This window comes from Mustela nigripes, chromosome 14, assembly GCF_022355385.1.
Source record: "Mustela nigripes isolate SB6536 chromosome 14, MUSNIG.SB6536, whole genome shotgun sequence".
NCBI classification, from domain to species: Eukaryota; Metazoa; Chordata; class Mammalia; order Carnivora; family Mustelidae; genus Mustela; species Mustela nigripes.
Window position 1 is genome coordinate 48003643 of NC_081570.1, and position 21009 is coordinate 48024651.

Consider the following 21009-nt stretch of genomic DNA (forward strand, 5'->3'; position numbering starts at 1 on the left):
GACTGGGTGGCTCAGTGGGTTAAGCCACTGCCTTCGGCTCAGGTCATGATCTCAGGATCCTGGGATCGAGTCCCGCATCGGGATCTCTGCTCAGCAGGGAGCCTGTTTCCCTCTCTCTCTCTCTGCCTGCCTCTCTGTCTACTGTGAACTCTCTCTGTCAAATAAATAAATAAAATCTTATAGAAAAAAAAATAATAATAATTTGCCTAAGGGCATGCACCCAAGCCAAGCTGAAGCCAGTTAGTCAGCTCTGGAACTTTCTCTGAAATCAGTGTGGGAGAATGACTTGACAATATTTAAAAAACAAGCAGGGCACCTGGGTGGCTCAGTCCGTTAAGGATCTGCCTTCCTGGGATGGAGCCCTGCATCAGGCTCCATGTTCAGTGGGGAGTCTACTTCTCCCTCTCTCTCTGCTCTTCACCCCTGCTTCTGCTCTCTCTCTCTCTCAAGTAAATAAAAATCTTAAAAAAAAAAAAAAGAAAAAAAAGCTGTACTCAGACTCCAGCTTTTCTGCATATAAGAGAATTATCCCCTAGATTTGACTTTGTCAGTGATTATGAGTTAAATGATCGTATCATTTAACTCACCATGCCTCAAACTCTTCACCAATAAGACAGTCCCTCAGCAGGCCTGTGGGCCATGCACACTGAGCTTGACACTGTGCCAGGTACACAGATGTGTTAGTGGGAGCTCTGCCTGGAAGAAGCCCACAGGTGGGTCAAGGAGAGAAGGCCTGAAACACTCTAGAAAAAGCAAGGAATGAGGGAAATACATTTGCTTCCTGAATCCTGTGTACAGTTGAGTTGAGTATCATGTTTGTGCAAACCACAGGTCTTTTGCACTTCCTTTTATAATGCTCATTAAATTGGAAATTTTCATGGATTGTTTGTAATTATGGGCTTAAGGTTCCTGCTAGTTTATACATCCCATGAGGGCAGGGGCGATGTCCCCCTCATTAGTTGCTATGGCTCCAGCATCAACACAGTACCTGGCCCAGTTTGGGAGTAGGTCCATTCCAGACATTGTTATGGCTTCCTACTCTCCTGCCTTCAAGAAGATTCACTGAACCTCTTTCTCGGTCCCTCAGTGCTGACATCTGTAGCAGCAGGGGCACTCAGTTAAGCCGAGGGTAGAGAGAAACCTGCCTGGGCTTGTGCGCTCTAATGCCATAGAAACCCTCGAAACATAATTATCCAGAGATACCTGATACCTCTAAGGGCCTACAGAACTTTGGGCCACCTCGGCTCATCATCACCTCCAATGGTCTTCTCTCCTTTCCCCATTGCCAGTCCCATTGCCCCAAGGCTCCTCCCTGGCTTGACTTCCGACTGAGAACACACAAGGGAACATCATGGAAACATGATCTTGAACATATGTCAGTAGGCCACTATAGATGTGTATTATGATGGAAATAAGATGCTGGCTGAAATGTAGGGAAGACTTTTGGGTTGAAGCCTCATCATGGAGATGCTTTCAGCAATGTGACCATGGGGGCAGCAATGTTCTTGGCAAACAACAAAACAACAGCATGTGCAAAGTCCCAGGGGGAAAGAGAAGGTAGGAATGTTTGAGGAAGTAAAAAAGGCCAGTTTAGTAGAATGCAGTCCAAAAGGGGAATGGCAAGAGATGGGGTAAGAGATTTTGAAAATGTAGAGCCCCGTGACCCTTGGAGAATTACCCGAAGGGGTAATAAGAGAAAGCCACTGTAGAGTTTTGAAGAGGGAAATGTGATGTTAGCTTGGTAACATGCAGTTGGCTTTCAGCAAGTGTCTACTGATAGCAGGTGCTTATGGAGATACCAGAAGCGCTCTGTTGAACAGATACTGTGGCCCCCAAGGAAGTTACAGTCTGGGAAGCACGAAAGCAGACGGTGTCAGTAAAAGATAGCAGGATAGCCTATCATGTGCACCCTGGAACTACAGATGGTTTTCAGGGGGAAAAAAATTTCCTGTGATCAAATCATATTGGGGCTTCATATTTCATATCTCCTTAGAGATTCTCAGCGCACACCAGCATATTAAAGTGTCTGAGAATCGTTGCGGTATAGAAACCTGTCTCAGTGCAGCTTGGCATTTCCCGAACTTAACTTGCACTGAGATCAGCTTTCAAATAACAGCAGCTTTTTGAACTCGTTTATATGATTTATGTGCTAGGTGTGGCAGCTGTCCTGAGAAGGGATCTAGCTCAGTTCAGATGTGGAAGGGGCAGGGACTCAGGGTGGCCTTCCTGGAGAAGGTGACTGCTGAGTTGCTTTCTGAGGAGTGAATAGAGGTTAGGCATGTGAAGAGGCAGGAAAGGTATTCCATGGAGAAAGCTCAGCCAGAGCAGACGGTGAACCCCCCCTCCCAAAAAAAAAGCACATGATCATCCTGGGAAGATAGATTTGCAGATTTCAAGAGGAAGAGGAAAAGTTTGTTACTTTCATGCCTTGGGGGAGTAGTTGTTTTAAAATGGAGATAGAGTAGAATGCAATCTACCTCATCTGGATTTGAGTCCGAATGCTGATTTCAGCCATCCTCTGTTGCCACAGTCTGCCTGTCTGCGTGTTGCCAGTGCCCTTTCTGCACCTTTCTCCTCCTGTGGCTTGCACTTGCTGTGCAGCTCAGTCTTGGGAAAGCCAGACAGCAATCCCCTTGCTGTGCACCTTTGTCCCGTGTGTCAGATGGCTCAGCCCTCCCAGAAGTGTGGGTTTCCTGTTCATACCTCCAGCTCTGTCGGCACTGCTGTTTCTGTCTTCACAGTGTGATCTGAATGCTCTCACACTGCACCGCGTTTTCCCTTCCACATCCTTCCAGGTTCATTTCTGCATCTGATTTGTGCAAGGCAGCGGCAGCATAATTAGAGGATGTCGCGTTTCCCTGCGAGAGAGAGTTGCATGCCTGGCAGGACCCAAGCGAACTAGAAAGGTTCACAGATGCCAAAAGTCTCTCTCCTGTGCAGCCAGTCCATTCTGTTTGTTATAATATAGGTTATAATGGAGGTTTTGTTTTGTTTTATTTTGTTTTTTCCGTGGGTTATTTTTGCTTCCTTCTTCCAGGTGATTAATAAAAATCGCCCCCATTTGATTTACCGTCTATTGCATACCAGAAACGATAATAAGGATTTTATGTTACCCTTTTCATTTTCACACTCTGCAGTATGTGTTTATGAACTCTGTTTTACAAAGGAGGAGAACATGCCCGGGGTCATTCAGCTGGTTAGAAAAGAAGCCATCACTTTCACCTCAGGGGCAGTTATAAAGTTGGTACATTGAGCACAGAACGCCCTTAAATGGGCTAATTATAATCATTTGGTAGGAGTCTGTGCTTCCATTTCCTTGGGCATCAGGATCACCAGGGAGTTTTTAAAAATAAAGATTCTAGAGTTTCCCTTCATAACCATTGACCAGAAGTCGGGGATGGGGTCCCAGTGATAGTACAGGGGTTCTCATCAAAACTGCCTCCGTGGGTCTAGCCTGCCCTGTGCTTTCCCGACAAGCTCCCAGAAGCTTGCCTGTTGGGGAACCCACTTTGATAAGCTGGCCTAATGCAGCAGGTGAGAACCAAGGGAACTGGACAGGGGATAAGAACTGGAGAGTTAGCAACAAGAGTGCTCATGCCTTTTTTTCATTCTTCCTTTTCTTTTTTAAGCCCTTGAGGTTTTATTTGGTTTTGACCAAAGGTTTAAGTTAAGAAATAGGAAGGGCGATGCCCTAGAGTAGGATTTGGAGTCAGGCAGCTGGGATCAGTTCCCAACCTCAGTGCTTAGCGAGTCTCCGCGCTTCGGTTCCCTCTGCTGAGACATGGAGATGACAATAGCTGCCTGCCCAGGGACTCAGTCAGTAATGGTTCTGTCTTCATCTGTTCCCTTCCTACTCACTTCGGGGTAAGAATTGTGAAAACCCAGAGGCTTCACTTTGCAGGAGCAAAGTGGGAGCTAGCTGGGTTCTGCATTCATTTTGTGAATTATTTAGGCCTGATGGAGCTTGTTTCTCCCGGCCTTTTTGCATGTGCCCGCATTGTTCCCAAGAGGAACCACAAGGGACAGGGAAGACAGTGGGATCCTGGCGCATCTGCTGGATAGTCAGCTGGTCGGTGGCCTGGGTCACTGATTCTAGGCCCCAGGGGAAAGCAGTACCAGTCTTGCGTTGCAGAGGGAGGCTGGAGGTTACCAAGCAGAACCTTAGCGAGGGAATTTGCAAGTGCCGCGTTTAGGAGAGGGTAGTTTTCCCGGAAGGAATGGGTAGAACTAAGAACTCTTACAGCCTGGGCCTTGGGAGGCCAGTGTTTTTCCTCGTTTGGCTGACAGAAGAAATGGGCTCTCTAACCAGAGCAGCTATTATCTTATTTCCATTCCCGATGTTTCCTGGAAGGTGGGATTCAGACAAGTTACAGGTCTGTCTTGTGTTCAGGATGGGGATGGCCACCCTTCCCTCACAGGATTAATGAGATTCAGTGAGATAAGAGCTGTAAAGGAGGGTGTCATACCTTGCGTGGATCATAGTTGGCACTTAGTACAAAATGGTCCCCTTCCCTAGTTTCATGATGTCCTCTATTTAAGGTCCTCTGTGAGGGGGGGTGTGGGGAGAGGAAAGTAAAATATGGAAAATCAATTAACGGGCATACGGTGTGCTGGGCTCTCATGTCCATCATGTCATTCATTTTCTAGCATTCCTTTCATGTACTATTCTTCCCATCTTAGACAAGGAGAAATAGAGCAGTTACATAACCCAAAGGTTTAGGGCTGGTAAATGTTGGTGTGGATTTGAACCTGAGCGTGCCTGAATCCAACATTTGGGCTAGGTCTAGTCTATCACACTGAGCAAGGAAACTGGGAGAGCATCCATCAAAGGAAGGATTCAGGTTGTTTCGGATTCGATTTTTCAGGCTAGAGGAAACCATTCATACTTTGCCTTGTTTTCCTAGTTCCTCGAGGATTGCTGGAGGAGATCAGGCACCTGTTTATATATGGCTTCTCCTCTTAGGTGAAGGGTAACAGAAGTGCCATTCCTAAGTTCCTCAAAAAGGCCATGATGCCTTGTGGCAAGCATGCATGTTCAATGATGTTCTTTACAGTATTGTTTATAATAAGAATAATTAAATGACAGTGTTGGATTTTCCCTAAGTCCTGTGCTCCTAGAAAACCATGAAAATTAATAAATCCCACCATGCTGTGTGCTCCAGGAGATGGCCTACAGCAAAGAATTACTCTTAACCATTTGACTTTGATAAAATTTCTTGATGCCTCCCTTGTTTTACTTAGGTCAAGACCAGACACAGACCCTCTAAACTCCCATTCTCTGTCTTATGAATGATTAGCTGACCTGCCTGGCCTCACTGATCAGTTGGAACAAAATGCTTGTTAACCAAACATTGGTTACAATTCTGTTCTTCTGCCAGGGCCCTGAACTTTGCCCCATCCTCACCCTGGGCCAGGATATAGTTCTCCTTAAGAGTCCTGCTCCAGTCAGGGCTCTCCAGAGAAACAGCAAGAGTGTGTGTGTGTTAGTGTGTGTGTGTGTGTGTGTGTACGCTTGTGCTTTCATGCACATATTGTGTGCACTTGTCCAGTACAGTGAATTGGCTCATAAGATTGTGGAGGCTGGCAAGCTTCAAGATCTCGAGGGTGAGTTGGCAAGCTAGAGACCCAGGAAGAGCTGATGTTTCAGTTCAAATCACAAAGCAGGATAAAGCCCATGTACCCAACTGAAGATTATCAGGCATGGGGTGCTTGAGTGGTACAGCTGGTTAAGCATCCAGCTCTTGGTTTTAGCTCAGGTTGTGATCTCAGTTGTAAGAGCAGGCCTGGTGTCAGGCTGCCTGTCAGTCTGCTTGGGATTCTCTCTCCCTCTTCCTCTGCCCTCCTGCCATGCATACTTCCTCTCTCTGTGTCTCTGTGTCAAATAAATAAATAAATCTTGAAGGAGGAGGAGGAGGAAGGTGAATGCAACTGCTGAAAGGATTTTCTCTTACCGAGGAGACCCAGACTGTGGAGGGGTGTCAGCCTTTTTGTTTTACTCGGGCCTTCAGCTGATTAGATGAGGCTCACCCACATTACAGAGTGCAATCTGCTTTACTCAGTGGTTTACTCAGTCTATTGATTTAATTATTAATCTTATCTAAAACACCCTTACAGAAACATCCAGAATAATGTTTGACCAAAATATCTGGGATAAAATTGTAACTTACAGATCCAAACTTCCAGTCAAGGCGATATATAAAATTAACTCTCACAGGTCCCTCCGTCATAATATACTGACCTCAGAATAAAACACTCTCTGGTCTGCTTTCCAGCACACCACTCTTTTACCCCATTTCCCTACATTTTTTCTCACCTTGTTTATTCCACTATGTAAAAGAAAAACCCGTTTTGTCTAACTTTTGAGACACTTGCAGATCTTTGGTCACAACATTCTCTGTATCACAATAATTGCTCTCCCTAATTGCAAAGCCCCTCACCTCCTTATAGTAATCCTTACTAAGCCACCTGTTACTAAGTCTGTATGTGTTTTTAATTTGACAGAAATATACTAAGTGTCTAGTACTAAGGGATTGGTTAAATAATATGGTACCTTCAAATTACAGAATATGATGTATTTCCAAGAAGAATGTACTATACTTATTGGTGAGTAAAGGTGTCTGTGACATACTATTGACTTCAAAAGGCAGAATATAAAATTGCACACTTATATTATACCTTTTATTTACAATTAAATATGTGTGTATCTTTATATTTTGGCATGGTGGTCTCAAATAGTTTCTAACATTTCAGTGGTAGTTATCTCTGGGAGGAGGGAAATTAAGGGGAGGGTCTTTTCTCCTTTTTTTTTTTTTTTGTACTGTTTGATCTCTAATGAAGCTGTATTGTCTTTGTAAACTGAAGGAAAACCACATTGAGTAATAGTTTTGTGATCTTGATTTTTGTTTTTGAAAAAATCAATTATGATCATACAGACAAGGGCCCAGGGGACTGGCCTCTTGGATGCCCTTTCCATGGATGTCCACCCTTATCACCTTCCAGAGGCCTTACAATCCCTAAGTGTTGCCCTGGAGACAGCGCCAGAGGGCGAAGTCGTGCGGTTTATCGGTCTCTCCTCTCAGCCCCATCCACTGAAGCCTGTTGGAGCTTGGATCGCCCTCCCTCTGCCCTCAGTGCTCCCTCTAAAAGCGGCCCATGGGGCCACTGTGAAAGGATTTGATGGCTGGGGACACTTCTGGGCTTTGGGCCAGTCTGCCTTTTCCATTTTGCCTAAGGTCCTTCATTCTCATGGGTCTTGTGTCCAAAGAATGAGAAACTCAAAAACTGGAGAAATCAGATTCTATTTCATTGACGAAGCTTGAAGCTTGCATCGTAGCACTGGAGCGCTGTCCCCACGAGCTGCATGAGCCTCCCCCAGTGCACAACATACACACCGGATGACATAGTTGGAGATTTAAATGACATTAAGTGAGAGCATCATTTTTGGAATATTCCCCTGCTGAATTCACATGGCAGTGTGGGTGAGGGCTTCAGGGATTGTACTCTAACATTTTGGCTAAATGCCAAACTGGCAAATTCCACTCCTTTCTTTGGATGCTGCAGTGCCAAGGTCCTCCTTCACCTAGGGTGAGGTCATGGTCTCTCTGATTAAATAGTGGACACTTTCCACTTCTTCAGCTCCTGTGTTACAGAAAAGCCTGAGAGAAGGGGCTTAGTATTACAGCTCCAGACTCCCATTCCTCTCCTCTTTCATGTGTCCAGATTGGCAGTCTCTACCGTAGATTAAATTCTAGATTCAAACCTCTGTTGCTCAGCCCCTTATATCTCAGTGTTCCTCAAACATCAGTGCTAGGGCACATTGCTCTTGGGCATTTCCTTCTTTCCTTGAACTAAATCAGATTTGTAGGCTAGGATTCTGTGAGAGATTCCTTTTGGGGGGTAAAAAAAACAAAACAAAACTCTGGTGATTGGAAGAAAGTTTAAAAAACCATAATAGCATTTCATTTCTTCATATATTTGAGATGTTTCTGGGCGTTGGTGATAAAAGAATCTAACATCTCAAGATAAACACAATAGCAACAACAAACTTAGCCCTTTGTCTTTCTGTGCTGTGTTTATTGTAGCCTGGCTACTGAACCACAAGGGCTCTTAAGCCAGAAGTGAGGTCCACATGGCAGCCTCTCCTCTCTTTGTTGAGTTCTCTATGCAGTGCTGTCTCCTTTTTGTAAGTTCATATCTATGTATTTATTTCCTCTTGAAGGATCTTATGCACAAAGACCTTGGTCTTTTGAATATTGTCTCTGCACTGTTGAGTTTTACCTACCAAACCAGACTGAAGGGATACATTGTCGTCTGCTTTCCATATTCTGTCTAGTAAATGGTTGGTTGTCAGGACAACGGCATAGAAGGTGGAGGGTCATTGATAACCACATGAATTCTTTAAACAAATACCATGAGAGCAAATCCCAGTCTGTCTTTGAAAACAGTACAAGAAGAGGAAAGGCTTCAGACAGGTCCTTCCTTTTTATTAATTTGATACTTCCTTTAAAAATTATCCACAGTTGAAGCTGCTTATACTTTTATTAAAAATCCTAAATAAAAGTGTTGCCTTTGTTGGACAGTATGTTGCCATTCAGCGTGACTCTTCTAGCACACCCTTTGGAGCACCTGCCTGTGTCTTGACAGTTCCCAGAGGACAGCATGGTGGCTCTCTGTTTGTTTCTGAGTGACAGGCACATAGAATGAGTGCCTGATGCGTATCACAAGAATGAAAGAATGGTCTTAAATCTTCATGGTGTCCCTTAGAGATGGGTTTAATGATTTATAACTGCAAAATAAACTGAACTCAGAGAGTTTAAATAACTATTTCCAAGGCCCTTAAAAGATTGGGGGTAGGGCGGTGTGCATAGAATTAGAACCCAATTCATCCAAACTCCTAAGACCACACTCTTTTCATTACAGCACACTGCCTTGCTGTAAAAGACACAAAGAGGAACAAACATTTTAAAAGACAGAATGTTTCTAAGATGAAATATATGCTTTTAAAGCAAGAGTGGAAAACCTTTTTCAAAGGTAGAATCATGGGAAAAAATAATATGTAATTTAGTATTCATTGAGAATGAGCAATTAATTCTGCCCTCCAGGGGTGAATTTCTGTCTAGCTTATTTGCACATGAAAGTACAAGATTGGCTTCATTTATATGAAAGTAAGACATCTGGTTGGGAAGTGAAAAATTTGGTCAATTACCTGAATCATGTTTGGTCTACATGATAAAAAAGCCCCAGATGTCTTCAGATCACCAGATGTTTGGTGTTGTGTGGTGAACACCGGACCCACTGACTTTTTCCACATGAGAGCGTGCAGTTCAGTATCCTGTAGATTCAGCCCCTTGTTAGGAGGTTGTTAGTATTCTGTAAACTAGCAGTTTGCAAACAGTAGTCTAGACTAGAGACCCAACGCTAGCCCCTGAAAAAGGGATGTGTGATAGGATGAGAAAATTAGGTCATAAAAGGAAATTGTACTTAATTTTTTAAAACGTTCTTTATTTTGAGATCATGTCCTTCCTATCTTTTTAGTGATAAAATGTTCTATTAAATGGTCCTGATTCTAATGTTTGGGGTTTTTATTGGGGGGGGGTTGGTTTTTTTAAGATTATTTGAGAGAGAGAGAGCGAGCACAAGCAAAGGGGACGGGGAGGAGGAAAGGGAGAATCTCAAGCAGACTCGCCACTGAGCACAGAGCCCTAAGCCGAGCTCTTTCCCACCACCCTGAAATCGTAACCTGAGCCGAAATAGAGAGTCAGACATTTAACTTACTGAGCCCCCCAGGAGCCCCTCTAATGTTTGTGTTTAATGGCTCTTTGAGCTAAAGAAAAAAATGAAGGTGTGAGTCCCGGTTTTCTTTATGTGACTTCTTTAGTAGATTACAGGAAAAACAAAACAAAGCAAAACCAAAAACAAACAAACAAAAACAACCAAAACTGTGAAGACTACTGCTTTAAACCCGGTAATATCTTAAGCATAATGATACTTAAAATGTTTTTGGGGTGCCTGGGTGGCTCAGTGGGTTAAGCCTCTGCCTTCAGCTCAGGTCATGATCTCAGGGTCCTGGGATCAAGTCCCGCATCAGGCTCTCTGCTTGGCAGGAAGCCTGCTTTCTCCTCTCTCTCTCTCTCTCTCTTTGCCTGCCTCTCTGCCTGCTTGTGATCTCTCTCTGTCAAATAAATAAATAAAATCTTAAAAAAAAAAAAAAAAGAGAGAGAGAGTTAAAATATTTTTGTTTCCCAAATTTGCCTTTCCCTCAAAGTGGGAAAACTGTCTGTGGTTGAACTGTTGGCCTGGGTCTTGAAAGCATGGGTCATCTTAACAGTCAGGACTTTTGATGACAAAATGATAATTTTTCCTTGTGGAGCAAGCATTTAGTCCTTAAAATAACTTCAAAGAGAACACCTTCTGCACTTTTAAAACATTTCACTCTGGAGATGTGCCATGGAGATATGACTACAGGGGGACACTTTTTGTGTTGGAAGACTGAATTCCATTACTGTGAATATTTTAACAGCTTTCACAGTCTCTGTGGTTTGCTCTCATGACCCCCAAAGCATATGTATCTCCACGTGCTATAACATCAAGGATTCTCCTCAAGCATTATAAACTCAGCCCGAATGAACTGAGTGACCACTCTATGCCAGGCGATACCACATAGACCAGGAACACAGAACTTTTGTTGTAACCATCAGAGTGTCTCCTATTAATTGAGCATTTGCCATATGACAGCATCCAAAGTACTTTATCAGTACGACCTTGCTTGATTCTCACATGATATAATAGTGTTATTGTAGCCATCTTACAGGCGAAGAAACAGGAGCAAAGAAATGAAATCACTCACCCACCATCACAAAGCTTCCCTCTCTGGAGGGGAATTGCTAAACTGCATAACTCCTGCAAATACACCTGTGAAAAGAGCGATACCCTCAAGGTGGTTATCATCTAACACCAAAGAACGAGGCGCAAGGAAAAAAGTCATTATGTAGAACAGAATGATGTAATTCCAAGAAACATGCTGTGGGGTTATAGAGGAAAAAAGTGATTAATTATGATCTACCCAGGAAAGGCTTTTGGAGGTGGCCTTAGGCTAGGTGAGAGCAAACTAGGGCATTGGCAATTATCTAGAGAATTAGGTCACTGTGGGTGTCAAAGTGGATGATTTCAAGCTGAAAAGTCTGCACTGTAAGCTCTGAATAGTTGAGAATCGGCAGCCTACACCGCTGGAATCCGCTGGATTTCTGCCAACCCTCTTGTTTGCCCTGTGACTTTGAGTCCTGGCTCGGGTGAGCTCCTTGCCCCAGCTGGGGGTGGGTACAGGCTAGTATTGCCACAGCAGGAGGTGTGGACTGCCACAGCAGTCTTCAGTGGAGACTCTGGCCCCCCGCCCCCAAGAAGGGTGGCCACAGAGAAGCCACCTCCCTCACTGACTTTGGTTTTCTCTACAGCAGAAGGAAGATGCTGAGGTCAGTGGTCGCGACAGGCCATTCAAAGTCCAGGGTTTTTGGAACCTGCATAAGGGAGTAAAGGAAGGAGCTAGGAGATTTGAGGATGCTGGGATTTCATGGCTCCTGGGGGTTTGTCCCTGGACATGACCCACCAGGAGAGCCTCTGCAAATGAAACTGCCTTCCTTTTCTGCTCATGACTCAACAAACACTTGGGATTATTCTTCCTGGCTCCACTATCAGCCCCTTCTAATCTGCATGATCTAGTAGGGAGATCCTCCACTCTGGAATCTGAGAATCCTGGATCAGAAGCCTGACTGTGCCCCGCACCAGATAGGTGACTGGACAAATTACATAACCGCTTCTGTGCTTTTGTTTCTACAGCGGCAAGGCAGCGATTCTAATACAGCTTCAGAGGTCTGTTGCTAGCATGAAAGGTGAGAGCTGCTGAAAAATGCCAGAAACATGACCAGAAAGCCTGTAGGTTTTGGTCAACAGGCATTATTACTGTTGTGATATTTCTCTTCCTAAAATACAAGTTGTGTGTACCTTTCCTTGCCTCACCGACCTGTATAATAATTAGCAGTGGCCTGTCAGAACAAGTCCAGACACCTGGCCTGGTGTCCATCCTGCCTTCCTCAGACCCACCTGGCAATGAGACCTGCGGCTTTTCACCTATAGGATCACCACCATCCACTCCCTGAATCAGACTTGACCAGGCAAGGAGAATTTGAGAGCCACTGTTCCGCTCGATGGTGATGCCCACAATGTCTCGGCACCATCGCATCTGGGTGCTTGGTGAGAGATGTGAGCCTGCTGGTCCCCATTTTCTAGGCATACCCATGGGTCTTGATACCTTACATTGTCTGAGTTGGAGAGGTGAGGATGTGTTACTGGTGGGATTATATTAGGAAACATTCCCTTTCTCTTTACTCCCCTAGCTGATGTGCAGGATCGTGTGGGGTGTGTGTGTGTGTGTTTAACATTTTTATCTAAGTTGATTGATCTGTGTCTGTGGCCTTCTCTTTTTAAAAGAAAGCTATCAATTCAGTTGAATGGATATTACTGAGAACTGTTCTAGACACTGCTGTGTCCTGGAGGGGAGGGGACCTGAATGCAGTGAGAAATAAAACCATCTTTGAGTAATTCTGCGTTTAGCAGGAGAGAGAGGAAGAGAGAAGCATGGGGAAAAAAACAAAACATAGGGTAAGGATCATTCAGAATTTGGTTTAAACTGTGTGATATGTTTATTAAATACGACCTATAGGTCAAAATATAAGACAAGAGATACAAAGATTTGTGACACTATTCCACACTATGGAAGAGCTTAGAAGATAAAATTATTTACAAGATGTAATTCAGAAGAGCTGTTGGATGAGAATCCAATGTCTACCAAAAGTAAGCCCTTTGAGGGTGGGGAACTTCTCAAATAGAGAAGTTCCTTAATGCCTTTCTGTATCACATCAATGCCTGGCACATAGTAGGAACTCAGTAAACACTTCTGCAATAAATAGTGAATGATGAAACTATCATCAGAAAGTTTTACATTTAGTTAATAATTGAAAGTAGTCTAGTTTCTAGTTAAAATGAGGTCATTTTTAGAAGGCAAATGAAAGGCAATGAACAAATTAACCTTTTAGGAATTGTCTTTCAACAGATCGTGGAGCATATCAGATTTGAGTTGTTTGTGACTTTCCCTGATTGAGTGAATAGTTGTGGATGTGTGTGACTCCTATTCCGGAGCAAGAATTACTAGAATGTCCTTCAGTCTTTTATCAGTTGTGGTTCCAGAAGGCTCCCTGATCTAACCTACCCAAATGGAGATCTCTACAGAGGAATTTAGGTACTGAGTATGGGTCAAGCCCCTAATCGTGTCCCTTCTTTTAAAGTATCAGTATCCAGTCTATTGCCTACCATACACACATGATGCTATTTTGTCTTGTTTGGTGAGCGTTCGTATCTCCCCAAAGGCTGGAGCTCAGCCAGAGTCAGACTGGGTCGTAACCACCTGTGACATCACCGCAGCCCAGAGGATGGCTGCATGAAATGGCAACCTTACATACACTGCCATGTATTAACATAACTTAAGATAACTCCAGCCTAGTGTTGGACAGTATAAGAGTACAATCCTGTGTCTGTTCCCTCACTCATGTTCTTTTTTTTTTTTTTTTTTTAAAGATTTTATTTATTTATTTGACAGAGAGAGATCACAAGCAGGCAGAGAGGCAGGCAGAGAGAGAGGAGGAAGCAGGCTCCCCGCTGAGCAGAGAGCCCGACGCGGGACTCGATCCCAGCACCCTGAGATCATGACCCGAGCCGAAGGCAGCGGCTTAACCCACTGAGCCACCCAGGCGCCCTGTTCTTTTTTTTTTTAATTAACATATAATGGATTATTTGTTTCACGGATACAGGTCTGTGAATCATCAGGCTTACACAATTCACAGGGCTCACCATAGCACACACCCTCCCCAATGTCCATCACCCAGCCACCCCATCCCTCCCTCCTACCCCCAGCACCCCTCAGTGTGTTTCCTGAGATTAAGAGTCCCTCTCTGGTTTTGTCTTGTTTCGTTTTTCCCCCTCTCTCCGCCATGATCCTCTGCCTTGTTTCTCAAATTCCACATATCAGTGAGATCATATGATAATTGTCTTTCTCTGATTGGCTTATGTCGCTTAGCAAAAAACCGTCTAGTTCCATCCACGTCATTGCAAATGGCAAGATTTCACCTTTTTTAAAAATTTCACCTTTTTTTTAATGGCTGCATAGTAGTCCTGTGTATGTGTGTGTGTGTGTGACATCTTCTTTATCCATTCATCTGTCAACTGACATCTACGCTCTTCCCATAGTTTGGCTATTGTGGACGTTGCTGCTATAAACAGTGGGATGCAGGTGTTGCTTTAGATTACTACATTTGTATCTTTTGTTCCCCTCCTAAACCAGATTGAAAGCAGCTTCAGTCCCAGAACACTCGGAGAGCCTCACCTGCTGGCAGGGCCAGGTGACAGCACCGTCCCAGCCAGTCTGGTTGGCCTATTGACCTTGGCAAAGCTGAGCAGGGACCACCGCCCTGGTGCTAAGTGCAGAGGAACCAGGGTTGCATGCCGCCTGTGCCCAAACCTCTCTCTGACATTTCCAAGGCCGTGAGCCAACGTTTACCCTGGGTTTCATCTCCTGTGTGTCGGGATACAAAAGAACACTGAACCTTCCAGTTAATACGATGCCCCTCCCCCATCTCCCTCTTCCTGGAGAGGATAACAGTTCTGTTGACCATTATAATGCATTTTCTGTCTCCCAGCAATCCACACAGTCATTAATTTCTCCTGCTGACGTCAGGAAGGAGGATTATGTGTGTGTCTGAAACTGTTCCCAAAGTGCTCATTAGTCATAGATAATTGAAAAACTGGTAGGGAAAAATTTGGTGTAATAGTAGCCCCCGCCTGTGGAGAGGGACTTCAACCACCAGATAATTGTAGGCCCCAGCTCTTGACCGCTCCCACTGCATCTGCCCGTCTGAATAGGAATTCAGTGGACATGAACCCACAAACCCTCAGAGTGATTAATTTTTTATACCCCAACGTGAGTGTGTGTTGATAGGGACAGAAGCCAGCCAAATCAGGAAAAGACGTGACTTGGCCTTGGACCTCTCCTGCCTTCAGGCTGATGAGCAGGGTTTGGAAAATGTGCCCAGGGTACTCCTTAAATTCATTTTGCTTTTATTTTAACTTAAGCTAGTTAAAAGTTTAGATCACAAAGGAAATACAAGGTCATGGTAGAAAGGAAGCACCAATCTTAGGGAAAGTGCCATACCCTGGGTCCCAGTCCCTGCTGTAATAATATTCTGCATACTTTTCTAGGACATGGAAGTAGACATGCGTGCGTTTTGGTCTACTTTAACAAAATTCACAAATGGGATCACACTCTGAATACTCTTCTGTGTCTTGAAGGCTTCACCAAATTTATCTTGAACTTTCTTCCAAGTTCATACCTTAATTCTTCCTCATTCATTTTAATGGCTGTGTTGGGATTTTTCTGGATACATGTGCCCTGATTTATTTACCCTGATTTGTGGGGAAAACACCTTTAAAAAATGTACACAAGAAATGTGTGTTCAAGAAGAGTTTTAGAAATTACAAGGCTGGTAAAAAGAAAAAAAAAGTAGTTATAATTTCTTCATCCAGAAACAATTTTCTTTTCTTTTTCCCTCAGTAATGAATTTTTACAAATAGTCCATCTACCCCCTTTGTTGTTGTTCTTAAGATGAAGTCATACTCTGCGTCATGTTTTACAGCCTGCATTTCAGTTGGTTTGATAGTTTTACAGATACAAACTGTTTCCTGTTCTAGCCTTTCTCCACTGCAGGTTTATCTTCTTAAAAAACAAATCTTGGTGCTCAAAGCTGTTGGCCGTCAGGGCCTTACTGCCTTAGTTGGGTCTCCTTCCCCTTCTGGAGACCCATACTTCTCCGCTCCTCCCTGGTTGCCCCTTTTGCCAACACACTGAACGCCTCAAACCCTCTGTCCCCCTCAGGGCTCCCTGCAGCGAACTGCTTTTTGCTCTAATGGCATCCATTTCCCCTGAGCTTTCTAGCTGTGAAACCAGCTATCCGCCACCTGTCTTACCAGATGAGGCTCATATGTCACCTGCATCTGGATTTCCTGCCTTCCCTTGGGCCAACTCACTGTCCCTCCTCTGTGCTCTGTGAATACCATGTATATTCCACCTGCCAAGCCCTTGATGAGAGGCTGAGAGCCTTGGTTTACCCAGAGCCCTGTGTGAACCTCTTTCACTTCGCCCTCGCATGTCAGTGTTCCCACAGGTGGGCAGAAATACACAGTGGCCACCCCTGATGCATGGATGAACGGGCGAACAAAGGCTAGGAGACAGCCGGTGCTGAGGCTGTGAGCTCTTGATTACGTCTGGGAAGTGGATGCTGTGATTAACTTAATTTCATGGTCAAGGAAGAACCGAAAGGGGGATTATTTCCAGGAAAGTTGTCAAGGCGTACTAAAGCTTGCTTCTGACAGCCCTTCTAGTCCCTCAGATGCACCCCTGGATGATAAACTTAAAGCATGATCTGATGGGGTGATTTCTCAGAGATTCCTTCTTTTTCTACCATCTTCTCTTAACGCCAAGCTGTTTCTTTCTGGTCTGAAATTCAACAAAGCTTCTTCCTGCTTTTAGTAGAGATAGACTCTTCCTGAAGGCTGAGGATGTAAATCTTTGTGCATGTTTATTTTCATTCTGGGACCACTGGTCTGAGGAGAAGGCCTGGCTGACTACCCTAAATTGGCTTCTCTGGCAGCAGATGCTGAGACAGATTTGGGGGTACAAGGTGGTTATTTGGGGCTGCCCCCTGTGATTGGAAGGGAGAGAGAGGGGCATTGCGCAGAGGGAGGATTAGGGCTATAATACAGTCCCACGCCCCTTGGCCAGGCCAGTAGAGTGCTCTGGAGTGAGTGGTGCTCATCAGAGGCCTTCTGCTCCCAGTTTGCTAAGTCATCAGGTGTGGCTGCCCTGGGAAAGGGGTCACCTTGGAACAGCGGCTCAAAGGAGCTGGCAGCTAGCAGCTATCTGCTGATTTTTCTTGCATTCCTGGGCCACAAGTCTGGCATCTCTGTAGCTCCCCTACTCCACATATGCAGGTGACTGCCACGGCCTGTCACAGCCTCTTCACAAAATCTCTCCTGTTGCCTATTTCTGCATCTCTCTCGCCCATTCCTTGATGGAGGTCCTCATCTTTTCTCTTACCGAAATGGCTCCACCAGTGTTCTCCCTGACCTTGTCTGTCTCCTGCTGCGCGTGGTCCCAGAGATATCTGGGAAAGTGCACAAATCCCACCACTTACGCCCCAGCCTGAATGCTTCTCCAGAGGCTCACGGTGGTCTTCATCATGGAGGCAGTGTGAGCCCCTCCATTTGTAGGCAGTGTGAGCCCCGTCCCCACTTCATCTCCAGCCTCATCTGCCCTTCCACGCCCAGCTCCTCTTCCTCCGCACTCCGTGCGTTTGGCCGTGTCCTGTGTTTTCTTGACTTCTGCTCCAGATGCCGCCTGTGCTGAGGAATCTACCTGTGGTCCTCCGGAAGCCTTTCTAAACTACTGCCCGGAAGTCTTCCCAGCATACGCCATCTTGCTAATCCTCCTCTCCAGAATCCTTTTTTAATGAAAATTATACCCTTTATGTTTGTGAACTCGGGGATGAAGGTGTAACCTTTTTACCTTCCTATGAAAATTAACTCTTTAAAAAAAGTCTGAAGGTAGTGAGCATGATTTCCAAACAGTGCTACTTTTTAAACATAATATTCGTTCCAAAAGTGCTTCTTTTGGGGCACCTGGGTGGTTCGGTTTGTTGAGCATCCAGCCTCTTGATTTTGGCTGGGGTCCTGATCTCAGGGTCTTGTGATCGAGCCCCACCCATAGGGAGTCTGCTTGAAATTCTCTCTCTCTCTCTCGCTCTGCCCCTCCCCCACCCGCATGTTCGAGCACTCTAAATAAGTAAATAAGATTCTTAAAAAAGTAAAAGAACTTCACTTGTTTTCTTCATTCACCTAAATTTTTTAAAAAATACATATACTGATGTGTAATTTAATGAATGAGAGTGCAGGCTTGTATCCATCAAAATGGAATCCGTGGGCTGTACTCCAACACTTACACCACTTGGCTGTGGGGAAATTACTTTCCCTGTATAAACTGACTTTCCGGGGAGCCTGGGTGGCTTGGTGGGTTAAAGCCTCTGCCTTTGGCTCGGGTCATGATCCCGGGGTCCTGGGATCAAGTCCCGCATCGGCTCTCTGCTCAGCAGGGAGCCTGCTTCCTCCTCTCTCTCTGCCTGCCTCTCTGCCTGCTTGTGATCTTTCTCTGTCAGATAAATAAATAAAATCTTCAAAAAAAAGTTTAAAAAAAAATTAAGGGCGCCTAGGTGGCTCGGTGGGTTAAAGCCTCTGCCTTCGGCTCAGGTTGTGATCCCAGAGTCCTGGGATTGAGCCCCACATTGGGCTCTCTGCTCAGCAGGGAGCCTGCTTCCCTTCCTCTCTCTCTCCCTGCCTCTCTGCCTACTTGTGATCTCTGTCTGTCAAATAAATAAATAAATAAATCTTAAAAAAAAAAATATTTAAACTGACTTTCCCCGTGCATCTGTGCGGTGTGGACAGTGACAATATCCTCCGCCCCATCACTGGAGCATCCTGACTTTATCTCCTAGATATGAGCCATATACATAATTTAAAACTTTTCAATAGCCACATTAAAGTAAAAAGCAATAGGTAAAATTAATGTAAGTGTATCGTATGTAACCGAAAACACCCAAAACATCATTTCAGTGTATATTTGATGTAAAAGCTATTAATGAGACATTTTACATTCATTTTTCCTCTACTTCTCCGTACAAAGTCTTTGACACCTAATGCGTATTTGCCACTTGGTACATCCCAATTCTGACACCAAATTTTCATTGTAAATAAATACTTAGGTTTCTTCAGTTAACATTGAAAATGTAGATTTGCACACCAGTGTGGTTTCAAACATAATTCAAAGTTTTTCAGTAACTGAATTATCAGTTTTTGTTTTCGTTTCTTTTCTTTTTTTTAAATATTTTTATTTATTCATTTGAAAGAGAGACACAGCGAGAGAGGAAGCACAAGCAGGGGAAGTGGGAGAGGGTGAAGCAGGCTCCCCGCCAAGCAGAGAGCCCAATGCAGGGCTCGATCCCAGGACCCCGGGATCATGACTTTAGCTGAAGGCAGATGCTTAACGACACCCAGGCGCCCCTGAGTATCAGTTTTTAAATTGAAATGAATTAAAATGACATTAATGGAAAATTTAGGTCCTTGGTGTTATTCCAGCCACATTTCCAGTGCTCCGTCTGCACGTGCTGAGTGGCTACCATATTGGGCACTGAAGCCACAGAACGCATCGTAGGGGTTTCAGTCTTCTGCTTGCTTTTCTTAGATAGACTTTTTTCAGATTCAATTATAGAAGAAGCTCATTAACTAAAATGGATAAAAATGGTGTTGTGGAGGGGTTTTTTGTTTCTAATTAGAGGAGGTTGGTCAGCCCCTCAACCTTCTGCTTCCCTCAGCCCCCACCCTCTCCTCCACCTCCAGGAGTCCTGAAACACCTCAGCCTACCCCTGGAGCTCCGTGAACAATTAACAAGTGATAGGCATCTTTGCGCTGAGCAGACTGCTGACTGACTGTTCAGAGTCTTAGAATCTGGGCGCTCAGAGGGCTCTGAGCATATATGTAGGTCCATACATGGGTGGGGGTGGACCCACATATGCAATGCAGAAATACTTAGTTTACATTTCTTGGCAGGGGGAAGGGAAGGATTCAGCCTCTTCTAAACACCTGAGAACAGATAGGTTTCTTCATTCTCTTCTGACTTACATGGCTCTCGGGGTCCTGATCTCATCACCCTAACTAGGTGTGGGGCAAGGACTGCCTTTTACAGCACCATAGTGCGCACACAAAGCAAGACAATCAATAAATTCTTAACTGAAAGCCTGACTGACTGCAGGAGTTCAAGGTCACTTGAAATATCAGGGTTGTGGCGTTGCACAACCCCAAAGAACACCATTCAGATTGTATTCTGTTGTGCAAGTAGCAGCCTTGTCAAGTTTGCAGGGTTTAGACTGGGCTCTCTTTTTCATCAGAGAAAAACTTTCAAGACATTTTTTTTTATTGAACAGAATAATTCCCCCCCTTATCCTCTGACAGGAAGCAACTATACATGTTCTCAACTTCCTTAGGAAACTGTGTTCATCAGGGACCGGGTATGCACGAGTGCGTGTGTGTAGGGTATGCTTGTAGAGCTGCTGTGTTAGGAAGCCTGTTGGAACAGTTTAACCATTTTAACCTAGTCTTTAAGAGGCCACTGTGTTTATATCTTTTGGAATTTCCCGTGAATGGAATCTTTCTCCAGTTTGAAAGGTGCCTCGGAGCTCTTGATTTTATAAAGTACCACAGAGCATAACCCATAGGAACCAAGGACATATACCTAAGTCACCAAATGAGCAAAAAGGACTGTTTGTGGGTGCATGGTTTTTATCTTCATGATGTTGAGGAAAGGCAGAAGAGAGGGGAGGGAGTGGAAAGGTTCCCTCAAGAAAGCCTTACGTTTGCTTTTGTGTTCTTCAAACTGACAGATGTTTGTTTTTCCTCCTGTCTACGCAGGAAACCAAGTGCTGCCTCCTGGAGCTTCTCTTGGAAATGGGCTCACACCAGAGGCAGCGAAGGACCTTGGCCTTCCTGCTGGAATTGCGGTGGCAGCTTCGCTGATTGACGCCCACGCAGGAGGCCTAGGTAACTGCTCACTCTGCATGTGTGAGCAACACTGGGTTCGAGTGGAATATTCCTCCAAACTGAACACACTGTTTTCCTATTTCTAAAGCAGGGATCAAGGGCAAGGATCAAGATACAGGAACGGAAAGCCCTTTTACAGTTAGGCATTTGGATAGAATTACAGAATTTTATCAAATGGAGAATTTACTTATAATTTTACTGATTTCTCCATACAGAATAACAGGGGAAAAAAGGATCTGAATTAATATCTGGATGGTTCTTTGG

At 44.6% G+C, this 21009-nt stretch overlaps 1 protein-coding gene across 10 annotated transcripts in view; it reads left to right on the plus strand.

The window, feature by feature from the left end:
• Positions 1-21009, plus strand: part of FGGY (FGGY carbohydrate kinase domain containing) — a 400085-nt gene that overhangs the window by 181014 nt on the left and 198062 nt on the right. For all 10 annotated transcript variants that reach the window (XM_059374911.1, XM_059374919.1, XM_059374913.1 and 7 more), the window contains one exon: positions 20617-20745. In XM_059374911.1, the coding sequence (XP_059230894.1) occupies positions 20617-20745 (129 nt within the window). The remainder of the gene's footprint in view (positions 1-20616; positions 20746-21009) is intronic.